The following is a 14,310-nucleotide window of genomic DNA, read 5'->3' as shown; positions in this document are numbered from 1 at the left end:
TACTTATCGTCAATGTCTTTTGAATGGTTAATGTTTAAGAGAGAAAAATTTTTCCGTTTAAAATATCAATAGATGTTAAATCACTCACCCGAATATTTTTGGTATGGAGCCGGCCATCGTTGTAGACATCTCTTCTATTTTACGCTAACGCTTTACACTCGCAACAATCACCAGCCGTACTTGGGTAAAACAGTAAGCGATTTCTTTGGTGCACAAACTGATAACAAGGCAACGGACCTTCCAGCTGTTGCTTATTCTCTTTATAATCAAACACTAAACATTAAATTCTTTGTTGACTCGTTTACCGTCTGATATTTCCGTGTTTCGTAATTGTTTCTTTGCCACTTCAGCAAGCTGCTGTCGATGAAAGACTGTATTTTCACTAATGAAAGAAATTCCAAGTCACTCGAAGCAAAATTAAATCACTAATGTCACCACAATATCCTCCTTCGCGAGTGAGAACCAAGTTTATTTTTAACACTATAAAAGTTTGTAACCAATGTTCTTCCTTACTATTTTTTTGCTGTTTTTTTCTGTTTCGCGTGCACAATTTTTTCCTCTAACACTTTTAGTTCTCGTTGGAGTTCAATCACTTATAGTCACTATGTTACTTTTCTTTCTGGTGCTTTTAAAGAACTCTCACTCATTCGATGCACTGCAATACTACATTCAATTCCGGAGATTATTAGTCTTAAACTGAATCGATATCCACTGTTACTTCTGGTCACTTTCAACCAGCACTTTCGCGTGAAATAGTTGCACTCGATCTGATTAATTTTTTAAGTTTTCTTTAGCCTCCACTTGACTTTTCCTGAATGGCGTAGGTTATTTTTTAGTCTGATACCAAATGTGTCCTTAAGGGTTCTTTTCCTGAACCGGCTATCACTCGTTTATCACTTTAAACTTTATACTTTATACTATTTTAAAACTTCGGACTAATTAACTGACGCGAGTTTTTCTGTCACCACCGTAACTGTCATCACCGTGTAGAGCTAGCTAGAGCTCTACCAGGACCTGTGATCACTTAGAAATGAAACACACGAAGTCCTGTACGCGAACATTCAATTCGCGAAATCACCTCTTTTGGATGATAGATAAAAATGATTGATTTTATTAAGTTACAATTTTGCTTGAATATTAACCTGTGTAACTCAGAGCGGAGAGACTCTTCTCCACCGACCTGAGTTATCGCCTGTCTAGCGGTTCTATTCTTACCTATAGTATTTATTACTCTGTTTCGTTTTCGAGTTGAATTTTAGTACATATTATTATACCGCAGGCGTTAAAGAGCGCGTGCATCGGAGCATGTGCGAGAGCGTACGGTATTTTGTTTGCGCGCTACTGTGAGTATCCGGGAGCGCACAAGTTCTCGGTATCGCGCGCAACCGTGAGCGCCTAAGGGTAACCGTGAGTAACGCGGTGCCTCCGGCTTCTGTTTGCTTATAGTTAAATTGAAAAGGTATACATGGTCGTTAGGATATTTACATTTCTTAAGCCACCGGTCAGTTGGCGACTCATAACTAGGAAGTTTGGTTACTGTTCTGAAGGTATCATAATAAGGATGTTTTCCTTCGTCGTTTTTTCTAAAATGTGCTGTTATTGAAAGGTGTTGCGTGTTAAGTAGACCCGGTAGCAAGCTAATGCTCCAGTTTATGTTGAAATTGTTTTGATTCTCTACAGTATTGAGTAAGCTCGGCAGCAAACTATGGTTTTTAGCCTGAATTCTGATGCATCGTGACGGAACATTGGGTAATATACGCGGGGTGTGACGTCACACTTTGATGAGATGCGATGAATGCTTAGGATCGTTATCTTGGACAAACTCATAGTCGGATCCATGACCCAATTTCATCGCGCTTGCTTTCAAATGCGTTTTCAAAATGTCCAAATACACGAATCGATCCATAGTACACTCAATAAATGTCAGATTTCCTGGGCCACTTGCACTGAAAGCACCCCACACCATAACATGACCACCCCCATGCTTGACTGTTGGTCGCAAATTCTTTGGATCAAGTTCGGTATTGGGCTTACGCCACACTCTAATTTGTCCATCAGACCCAAAAATGATAAATTTGCTCTCGTCCGTGAAAATCACGTTCTGCCAGAACTCTTCTGGTTTAACCACGTATTTTTGGGCATATTCTAGACGCTTCTTCTTATTTTTGGCTGATATGAACGGCTTCTTCCTAGCGACGCAACCTCGATATCCTTTGTCATGGAGCACATTCCGTATTGTTTGAGGGCTAACGTTGATGTTGGCGTTTTGTAACAAGCTGTCTGCCAACTTAGTAGCACTGACATTGGGATTTTGTTTGATTTCCCGCAGAATTATACGATGGTGACGTTCTGTGAGATTTGTCTTACGCCCTCTTTCAGGAGCTGTTTCCAAAAAATAAGTTTTTTTGAAGTTTTGAAGCACGTACTAAACAGATGATCGTGGTCGTTTCACAATTGATGCGATTTCGGACAAGCTTTTACCTTATTTTTTCATGTCCACAATTAGTTTGCGGACTGAAACTGGGATTTTGCTATGAGCAACGGACATTTTCTGCAAACGAAAGTTAAAAACATAATACGTAACACAAAAAGCATACTTCTTTAAAAATTTTACGGTTCCTGCAGCTATAAACATTGTAACACACTTTTATGCGAAGCACAGAAACGGATTATGCCGACTGACAGATGGTTGATCATTTACATGACTAACTTTTGAAAAGGTCGTAACTGTACGGACAATTTTTTGGCCTGAATTTTGGGATTTTTTTGACAATATTACGATTCTATCAAATACAATATTTTTTTAAGTTGTTTTTTATCGGTAAGCTAAGCAGAGGACATAATTATTAAACGAATGATACAAATTTGTTGTTCCTTTAGTTTTATTTTATGCCTGTTTTTTGTTGTACAACATTTTGGCCACTGCTGTAAGGGCAATTTTTTGACACAGTGTGTGTTAAGTCTAAGTTCAATAGTGTTTGCAACATTATAATTAGAAATCCCGCGAATTTCTAAGGCGGCCGCAGATGTTTAATATTTTTAGCATTTTTGTATAATGTATAAATTGTTATTCGTTATTAGAGACACCCTACAGATTAATATTATGATCACTCAGAACTGCGCGAAAAGGAGAACTCATTCTCCCACAGTAATAACACGATAGTGGTAGTAGGAGCAATCGATAGAGCAGAAGAGAGTGAGATTAATAAACTCCTAAAATCAACCGTTCAAATTTGTATCAGCTAGTTGGAATAAATCAGTTGGTCCTATTTTATAATGAAGTGCCTTCAAAGCACATTGCGCGGTTTAATTTCCCACACCGCAAATTCATAAAGTGGCTAAACCAGTGGCCATGATCGGAGAAGTAGGGTAATGTATCATGATCCGACCAATTTGGACTATTTTCAAGGTACATCACTTTTCATGTCACATTTTCACCATTAATATTACATGTAATCATAAATAATATATAAATTCATTCAAATATATCGTTTTTCCTGATCATAGAATTTGTATCATGATCGGACCAGGGTGAATCATGAGCGGACCAAAAAAAAAGTATCATAGTCGGACCAGTGTGCTTCTGAGACTTCAAGCGATTTTTCGCTTCGCGTGCTAGGCTTTACATGCACGGTGTTTGGTTTGGGCTCGATAAATTAGATATTTTTTCGGGATTCTAAAATTATTTTCAAACATTTTTCATATTATTACGAAAACGTTATGAATTATATTTGAGCTTCCAATACGGCAAATTTGATTATTCAATTTGTGGGTGTTTTTTTGTTTGCAGTTTCGTTTTACCGATAGCTCACTCCACCAGCACAATTTTTAAAAACAATGTATATGTACAACATATGTACAACATATAATAAACAATGTACTACAAATTCCCGAATATTGCAATGCTCTAATTTTTATGCTTGAAGTGCGATATTCAGCCAATGGTACTTGTTACGGGAGTTACCTAACGATGAAATATATTTCACTCTCACGCTCACTTTGTTTTTTGAGACCTATTTCCGATTCCATCTATAGTGAAGTGACAAAAATTAGCTTCGTGAAGTGAGGTTGACAGTGAAGTGAAAATGAGAATGTGACAAGTGAAATGAATGAAAGTCCCAAAAAGTCGAGTTTTTTCGATTATTGTTTTTTCGAGAAAACACCAGATCTCGGCGCTTTACGCAAGTTCAAGATATTTGGTATCAACAAAAATTTCCATATCGACAAATGTACTGTGCCTTTCGTCATCAATCGAAAAAGTGAGACTCAAAGCGGCCAATTTGAGACACTACTTTCTTAAGTTCGATTGAGTTCAAATTTTTTATGAGGACATTTTTCGGAGAGACTTTTAAGCCCTACTGCTAAACGAAATTCAAAGATTAGTTTTTGGCTTTACGTTTCCTTTGCCGCAGCTCAAAATTTAGTTAGCCTCAAAGAGAGTCTTGTTACTGAAAAATAAATTCGATATATATATATATATATATATATATATATATATATATATATATATATATATATATATATATATATATATATATATATATATATATATATATATATATATATATATATATATATATATATATATATATATATATATATATATATATATATATATATATATATATATATATATATATATATATATATATATATATATATATATATATATATATATATCATTAGATCACAAATCAATCAATTTTAAAACCTTCCCACCTTCGTGAAATTTCCACGCAAAACGTCACATATAGTTTTTCATATATTTCAATTTATCACTCTCTCGTAAACTGTTCGAAAATTCTCGTTAAAAAGTGCTTCCTAATAAGGATGACACTGAGTTATATTTTCCGTATTTGAAGTATAGTGGTATATTTATAGTGAAGTTTAAATGGTTTTGCTTTAGTTTGCGAACCTTACGTTGTTTTTGAGAGGTAAAATTCTTTAAAAATAAGCTTCATCATTTATATTCTGTTCCAATGAATTAAACATGAAATCCTTAATTGGGTATATCAAGCACAAGCAAAGTGATACGGTGATGTCTCAGAAGTAGGCTGGTCCGATCATGGTTCAATGCTGGTCCGATCATGATACAAAACAGGCTTTCGCGTTTCACCAATAATTTAACCTTTGAAGCAAATATTTTATATAAAAAGTGTTTCTACATTGAATTTAAATGTTACAGAAGCGTATTACTGGAAAATTTACTGCAATCTTCAAATATTCTATTCTAAAATCACTGCTTGAAAACATGACTTGGAAACAATTGTAAGGGCAAATTGTGCTCGAAAATAAAACATTTTAAAAAACTTTTTTAATAATAAGATAACTTAAGTAATCTGAATGAAACCTTCTGAACATCATCAGAAGAAGTTTTTTGATGATGAGGGTACATATTTGATACAGTTTTTTATTCAATAGTTTAGAAATCTCGCATATAAAAAAATGGTCCGATCATGGTACATTTTCTGACTGGTCCGATCATGATACAACACCCTAACGGCGCAGAATACTGTAAAACACAAAACATTCTGTTCATGTGGCATCATTGCCGATAGATTTGGTTTACAAATCATTATTGGTTAAAGTTCAGGCTTAAATCAGTTGTAAATGTGATTTATTGGTGTGAACCATTTCTTCTTCATCAAGTACAATGCAGACCGAAAGTACGGTTTTATATTCAAAATTATAATAAATTAGTTAAATCCATAGATATACTCCTTTATACATATTTTAGTTTGGAGCATGATTTCATTATTTTCTTAATACAGTAGTAAAGAATGTTAGAATATCGTTTCGTACTTCACGCAATTCTATTCACAACGGTAATTTTTCATTGTTGGATGAATTTCAATAGATTTATATAGCACTTATACATTGGTTTTACGATTCCTACCATAAATTCCGGCAGATTTTACTCTTTTGTTTGTTAGAAGCGTAAGAAAGTTAAAGAAAGTTAAGAAAGTAAATAATTAGTACATAGTGCCTGACCGCGTAGTCACCTTATACTTTTACGGGTGATGTTGTTTTTTTTTTGTTTCAATTATTTTGCGATACTTTTCCCGAATAAAGTTTATAGTAGCAATTCTCGCTGAAACCGTCCCACTAGTGACATGAGGTCTTTCAAAAAGAATATTTCTATGTCTAAATGATTGAAAGTAGCGAAAAAATGAGAAAACCACTTTGGTTAGTTCATATTGATGGATCCCTCGGACACAAATCGGTTAAACGGTGTTTACAAAAATTGATTTTTGAGCAATGCTTGACCTTTTTATTGATTTTTTTCTCTTGAATTTGTCATTGAACCCCCTGCAACCACATCGTTTTCAAGAGGAAAGATAGAGCTTTCATTTCGAGTAGAAAAAAATTGGCCGCCGGTAATTAACGGACCGGCGCCAGCGGCTTTACTTCCTCATGCGATGGAAGGCGTGATCCCAGAGATTTTGCGCCTCAGAAAATCTCCCGGTGTCGGCTAGGATTGAATCTAGACCAGTTGGGTTGGTTGTGAGTGGATCACGCCACCCCACAACCATCGACACCTATGTCGGCGTTGGAATTCGAACCCAGGCGTCGAGCGTGGTTGGCGGAGACGTTACCAACCACGCTAGACCCCCGCCTGAAATTTAGCCAATTGATTAAAGGCTATTCTAAAATTACGTTGCGTGGGTGCACTTACTACCTGTGAACTGGGAATACTGACTGTCCACATCATACGCACACCACAGGCCCATTATATTGCGTTGATTTGATATTGGACGCGCGTCATGCGTTGAACTGTTTGAAGCTCGATTTTTAAAAGTGACCAGAATGACAAGATAACCTCAATGCTCACCTAATATTTTGAAGCATTTTTTCTCAGCTTTCCAATGGTGATTTCAAATTCAAAATCGGTGGTTGCGAACTTGCTCAAAAATACGTTTTTCTGATGAAATCCAAGATGGCGGCGAGATCCAAGATGGCGGCCAATTTTTTTCTACTTGAAATGAAAGCTCTATCTTTCCTCTTGAAAACAATGTGTTGGTTGCAGGGGGTTCAATGACAAATTCAAGAGAAAAAAATCAATAAAAGGTCAAGAATTGCTCAAAAACCGGTTGTGCCCGAGGGGTCCATCAATATGAACTAATCAAAGTGGTTTTCTCATTTTTTCGCTACTTTCAATCATTTAGACATAAAAATATCCTTTTTGAAAGACCTCATGTTACCAGTGGGACAGTTTCAGCGAGAATTGCTCATAGATTGTTATATAATAAGACAAAATCTTTGAGCAATTGGTGTACCCATTCAACGAATGCGAATAATCAAAATCTAGATAAACATTTCAAAAGGTCCTATCTGCTTTTATCGTTTTTTGTAATGGCTCAGCTTAAGTAACTTTCTCAAGCGTGGTTTTCGTTCAAAGGCTAGAGTGATCCCTCCACTATCAACTCGTGCAAATGACGTGGCATAAGAGGTGTTCAATAAGTTGTGGTGATTGAATGCAAGTGATCGATCAAAAAATCGATCAAAGCAGATAGGACCTTTTGAAATGTTTCTCTAGAAATGGTTGCCTTGGGATGTTGCACCGTGAGCCCTATTCAAATTAACCGTTACATTTTTGTTTTATTCTAACTGTTTACTGACCTTTTCCTAGGAGTTGATACATCTAATTTCGTTGTTTCATCTTTTTATAATAGTTCTAACAATATATTCAAAACATAAGTGATGATAAATAAATATGAATTTAATCGCACACACAACCTATGTCGGCATTAATTTCGTCCCGAACGCTACTATACTGCGCCTCAGTGCATGAAACGCAATCTCCCTACATGGGTATTATTGAGACAAATCGCGCGAAATGACCGAAGGTCGAATATCGACCATTTGAATGAAACTTTGCACACGTATTTGGCTTAGCAAACTGAGCATTTCTCACAGGTGGAGAGATTTTTTACACCCATGAGTTACATTCTAAAAGGGCGTATGCCTTTTGGCACAGGTTTTATTCGAAGCATTGTAGCCCAGAAAACGTTGGATGTATAGAAAAACTGTCTGAAAATGAGCTGTAGGGAATTAAACATGCACCATAAAAAAAATATACACTGTACAAAAAAAAATGTTTTTTGACCAAAAAAAATTAAAAATAAATGCATGTTTAATTCCCTACAGCTCATTCTCAGACAGTTTTTCTTTACATCCAACGTTTTCTGGGCTACAATGCTTCGAATAAAACCTGTGCCAAAAGGCATACGCCCTTTTAGAATGTAACTCATGGGTGTAAAAAATCTCTCCACCTGTGAGAAATGCTCAGTTTGCTAAGCCAAATACGTGTGCAAAGTTTCATTCAAATGGTCGATATTCGACCTTCGGTCATTACGCTACTTTTTAAAAAAAGTCCAGGATGGAGAAATGAAAAATATTTTTTTTTATGGTAGATTAATTTTTTTATAAAAATTCTAGTTTAAACATTTTTCAAAATATTTGTATCCTGTGATTTTAAAAGATGCAAAAAGTAATTTTGAATCAAAAAGCTCTTGGTAGTAAACATTTTAAAGGCATCGGTTTTCGAGTTATTTTAAATTTAAGCTCGAAAAATTATCAATATTTCGGAAAATACACGTTTTTCTTAATTTGTCCATGGTTCTCCAGCAAAAACCATACGTTCATTGGAATGCTTGATCAAAAATATACAATTCATTCTTTGACAACAAAACGATTGGATAAATAACTCAAGCGCTAAACCTTAGCCTACCTACACGTTCCCCCTTGCCGAATGTTTTATAAAAAAAATCACAGGAGGGTTGTGTGCAAAGCCACGACCGCAAGGTTGAAGTAGAATACTTTATTGAACCCCTAACCGTATTGCGGCTTGTAACATCAAGCGATTGCGTGTTGCATCATGTTGCAACTTAGCAGCTGGGAGACGACGAAATTCTGTTCATGCTGGTTGATTGAATCGACTTCATATTAGTTCTGCATAGTCGAACTAACTGCTTTTGTGAGGGCGTTCTAACAGGGCAGTTTGTTATTCAATGTCGGTTATGCTGATCACAGCCTTTTTTGTGGGGGGTTAACTCGATAACGTAAAAATTATACAACTGCAATAGAATTTGATTGCATCCCGCACATAATGTCTGCTTGTGTTGATGCCAGAAAATTATTAACCTTCAATTACTTGTTTATTTGCCTTCAAAAAGGTATTTTGCGGTTCAAAATCGGTTAGTGATCGCAGCCATTGAGCTGCCCTAACAATGGGGGAATTAAGATACACGGACAACATGCACTGTGGAAGCTATTTCACATTCAGTAAATTAGACGGACGCGACAGACTTAAATTGCTAGGATTCCAACACAGAACGCTTGCTTGCGTTGTCAAAAATTCAATTCAATGCAATCTTCATGCTGCCCCAACACGGGGGGAGTAATGGCAGTCTGGCGACACACGCTGAGAAGAATCGCGCTGCTCCTGAGACGGGGTGACCAACCACAGGGCTAGTGCTGCTGCTAAGGAAGGACGACTGCTGTTGTCGCTGTCTAGAACTATTATGAGCGACTCCGGCTGAAACAGGCTCTTATATAGGCCAAATAGCATGTTTTCAATTGCAAGGTATATGATTCTGTCGACCGTGCTTGAGAAGCAATCATATAACTACCATTCATAGGTCGAATTTTTTGTTTTAACAAGGCTTGACTATTTTCAATAGTACAATAGTGTGAATAATAACATTACAATTATCTGCTTTTGGGAAGAATCTGAGAAGATTTTCCAATCTATTGCTGCAAGAACGAAGAAAATCCATCGAATACTAACCGATTTATTGGCATTTGAAATTGGACATATTTCGATTTTAGATTTTCATTTCACATCCCTATGTAACTGAACTTCCTGAGAGAAGTATTCTACTTCAAAAGCATTTTGCGGTTCAAAATCGGTTGCTGATTACAACTTTAGAGCTGCCATTGCGGGAATTAAGATACACGGACAACATGCACTGTGGAAGCTATTTCACATTCAGTAAATTCGACGGGTGCGACAGATTTAAATTGCTAGGATGCAACACAGAATGCTCCTGAGACGTGGTGACCAACCACAGAGCTAGTGCTGCTGCTAAGGAAGGACGACTGCTGTTGTCGCTGTCTATAACTATTATGAGCGGCTCCGGTTGAAACAGGCACTTATATAGGCCAAATAGCATGTTTTCAATTGCAAGGTATATGATCCTGTCGACCGTGCTTGGGAAGCAAGCATATAACGACCAATCAGAGGTCGAATTTTTCGTTTTGACAAGGCTTGACTATTTTCAATAGTACAATAGTGTGAATAATAAAATTACAATTATCTTATTTTAAGAAGAATCTTAGAAGATTTTCCAATCTATTGCTGCAAGAACGAAGGAAATCCATCTAAAACTAACCGATTTATTAGCATTTGAAATTGGACATATTTTTCACTTTTTTCGGTTTTAGATTTTCATTTCACATCCCTATGCAGCCGAACTTCCAGAGAGAAGTATTCTACTTCAAAATATGTTTGTAAAGTACGCAACCAATAACTACTGAGTTACCTATAATATTTGTTTTCGTATATAAATACGATTGCACTACTCCAGATGTGTTAGTAACAGTTTGCATTTTGTGAAGATGAATAAAGTGAAAATGGAATACACCAAGCCCAAATGCTGTAAACCCTTTCCTGATCATCGGTGCTCATCAAGCTTACGCAAATTAAAAAAAGCGTTATTGCAAAATTAAAAATATTGAACAGTCAAGCTCATTTTAATACGTCTTTATCAATTTGTGGTTCGTGTAGTTATTGGAATGATAGTCAAGTTTACTATTCAAATCTGGAACACTTAAGAATATCAGCTTCATCATAATATCGGAAGTACCCCATCATGATACTGTTGCGGTTCAGGTGTTCATTGCGAAATTAATAAGTTTTTTGAAAACAACAATAGAGTTGAAGAAAGCGATATTAATGTCTGATGGAGCTGCCTCACAATATAAAAATAGAAAAAACTTTGCAAGTCTTTGCAAGTTCAAAACAAAATATAACGTCGATGCAGAGTGGCATTTTTTTGCGACTTCTCATGGTAAAGGCCCATGCGATGCAATTGGTTGCATTGGTTGGTTGCAAAACGAATGGCAGGAAATGCAAGTTTAGCTAAAGAACATGAACATCCCATTACAAGCGCAAAGGAATTGTATGATTGGTCTAATCAGCAAAATAATAAAAATTCATCAAAAATGTCATTTAGTTGGGTATCATATGAAGAATATGAACAAGGAGTAACAGAATGGAGCAATATTTTCAAAAAATCTATAATAATAGCTGCCACACAAAAGTATTATTCTTTTGTTCCGATCTCAGAAAATAAGATACAAACGAAGCTGTTTTCAAAAGATGACGAATCATTCACTTATGATGTATATAAAACATAAGGTGAAACTAGTTCTGTAAAGTATCTATGTCATAAAAAAATATGTTCCTAAGATAATAAAACTCGAAAATAAATATTTGATTCTTATATATATTTATATCACTTAGAACATTTAACTCTTTTCTTGAGAACCGTTCGCCAAATCGTTTTGTTGTCAAAGAATGAATTGTATATTTTTGATCAAGCATTCCAATAAACGTATGGTTTTTGCTGGAGAACCATGGACAAATTAAGAAAAACGTGTATTTCCCTAAATAATTATAATTTTTCGAGCTTAAATTAGAAATAACTCGAAACCCAATGCCTTTAGAATGTTTACTGCCAAGAGCTTTTTGATTCAAAATGACTTTCTGCATCTTTTAAAATCATCAAAATACAAATATTTTGAAAAATGTTTGAATTAGAATTTTCATAAAAAAAATTAATCTACCATAAAAAATTATTTTTCATTTCTCCATCCTGGACTTTCTTTAAAAACGTCAAGTTTTTTTTAAAAAAACAATATAAAAAAATTCATCTCTTTTTTTTTAAATTTTTTAAATTGTAATTTAATGTTTATTTTTAAATTTTTTTGGTCAAAAAAAATTTTTTTTGTACAGTGTATATTTTTTATGGTGCATTTTTAAGCCCCTACAACTCATTCTCAGACAGTTTTTCTATACAACCATCGGTTTCTGGGCTACAATGTTTCGAATAAAACCTGTGCCAAAAGGCATACGCCCTTTTAGAATGTAACTCATGGGTGTAAAAAATCTCTCCACCTGTGAAAAATGCTTAGTTTGCTAAGCCAAATACGTGTGCAAAGTTTCATTCAAATAAAAAATGGTCGATTAAATTTTCGCCTATTTCCAGGCGATTTGAAACGATTTTGCTCTATAGGGAAAAGGTTTGAAACGGTAACACTTTCTACAAATTTAAAATTACTTACTTTGATACGATCAAAATGTACCAAGTAATTTTCCTGGTGTATTCCAGTATTATTAATTTTTGCGTTTGATTTACGTTTCATCAAAATTAAGGTGGGGGGGAGGAAGGAGGGGTGTTCAAATCAAGTAATTCTGTCAAACAATCTTTAATTTCATGAATAGTTTGGTCATTTGAAAGACCTTTCAAAACAGCCTTGAGCGGTCTCTCGTTTTTGGCATCATAGGTATAAAATTTGTATATCTTTTTAGTCAAATACTGTAATAGATGTTTGTGGCCTTCAGAAGATTCGGCCAAAATACGAATTTCACCTCGGCGGCCAGTTTGAAAATTAACTTTCACATCTGAAAGAAATGATGACAGTTTTGAACGAAAAGCATTAAAATTTGCAACTATCACCACAACGGGTGAAACTTTAGCTTTCTTCATACCAGCATTATTGCTTTCTGAATCACTCGGAGGAGAAGTTCACGTTTTCCTGTAGCCGCATCGAAGCGAGCTTTTTTGGTTCGTCCTGGCATTTAGAACAAATTTCACTTCACTCTCACTCTACACAAATTTTGTCAACACAAATTTACACATTAAACACTCGTTAAACGTTAAAAACAAATTCAATACTTTGCAATTCACTCTTTAAAAAAGATTATCTGTTGGAAGCGGAAAATTTCTAATATCTCTAGGTAGTTTAAGACTAAGCCTCGAGCTGTTGGTAAAATGCGACCGTTCTGCAAGGTAGTTCAAGTTGTACTGATCTACAGAAGGAGAATGATCTCATGTTTATTGGTAATATGTATATAAACCTAAAAGAAACAAAATGTCAGAAAAAGTTCGACGCGCAAAAATGTACATTTTTTCAAAACTCCGGATAATCGAGTCCGATCTGTATTTGTTACCCCTTAAAACATCCACATGCCTAATTCGGTTTTATTTGCTCGGTTTATTCTTGAGTTGTGCAGAAATTCATGTTTCATTTGTATGGGACCCTCCCTTCCAGCAGAAGAAGGGGTCTTAAGCTATGACACACTCCGAAAATCCAGAACCTTTCCAGTATCCGTCGGTCACCTTAAGTTCTCATTTCTTAAATAAGATAGTTTTCCAGTAAAATGAAACCGGTTTAGTCAAAATTGATTCCTTCATTCACCATTTTGATTGTGTGTCGATGATTATCAATAGCCAAATAGTCTATAGGCATAGTTCTATGTTGGTTATGACTCTGATAACAACTTTTTTTTTCAAATATTCCAGATCGATGATTGCATAGAAACATCAACCCTTTTAAGGCAAATTCCTCCACCTATAACACCTTGCAAGACTCCTGATTACGAATTAATAAATAAGGAAAATGATGCGCATAATACATCCACAGATAAGGTCAGTGATCATTTAATTTTATTTACATTTCAGATGTGTGGTAATTGTAAGATTGTAATTTAAAAAAAAACCTAAATTAATCCACTTAGCGGTCAGACCCATTCTTACTCATTCTAACTTTTATTTGTCAAAATAGATTTACATGAACGCTTCAATCGAATGAATGTATATTCACTCTCCAGGTTCTAAAATATTGATGTTGTAATCTATAAACATAAAAATGCTGTCCAGTCTGTCTGTCTGTCTGTCTGTCTGTCTGTCTGATCCATATAGGCTCGAAAACTACCGAACCGATCGACGTGAAAATTTGTATGTAGGGGTTTACCGGTAATGGGTTGCCGATAAAGGTTCCTATGATAGCTTGAGACCCCTCCTTCTGCTGGAAGGGAGGGTCCCATACAAATGAAACATGAATTTCTGCACAACTCAAGAATAAACCGAGCAAATAAAACCGAATTTGGCATGTGGATGTTTTAAGGGGTAACAAATACAGATCGGACTCGATTATCCGGAGTTTTGAAAAACATTTCGCTCCGGTTAATCGAGCCTTCCGGATAATCGTGCCATTTTTTTATTTAAATTTTTAATATTCCTT

General features: G+C 35.4%; 1 protein-coding gene across 1 annotated transcript in view; it reads left to right on the top strand.

The window, feature by feature from the left end:
* Positions 1-14,310, top strand: part of LOC129728622 (inactivation-no-after-potential D protein) — a 1,023,112-nt gene that overhangs the window by 247,741 nt on the left and 761,061 nt on the right. Inside the window, exon 7 of the mRNA XM_055687071.1 lies at positions 13,590-13,715. Coding sequence (XP_055543046.1) covers positions 13,590-13,715 — 126 coding nt within the window. The remainder of the gene's footprint in view (positions 1-13,589; positions 13,716-14,310) is intronic.

The sequence above is a fragment of the Wyeomyia smithii genome, chromosome 3 (genome assembly GCF_029784165.1).
Source record: "Wyeomyia smithii strain HCP4-BCI-WySm-NY-G18 chromosome 3, ASM2978416v1, whole genome shotgun sequence".
NCBI lineage: Eukaryota > Metazoa > Arthropoda > Insecta > Diptera > Culicidae > Wyeomyia > Wyeomyia smithii.
Note: the sequence above shows the minus strand (reverse complement) of the source record. Positions and strands in the feature narration are given on the sequence as shown.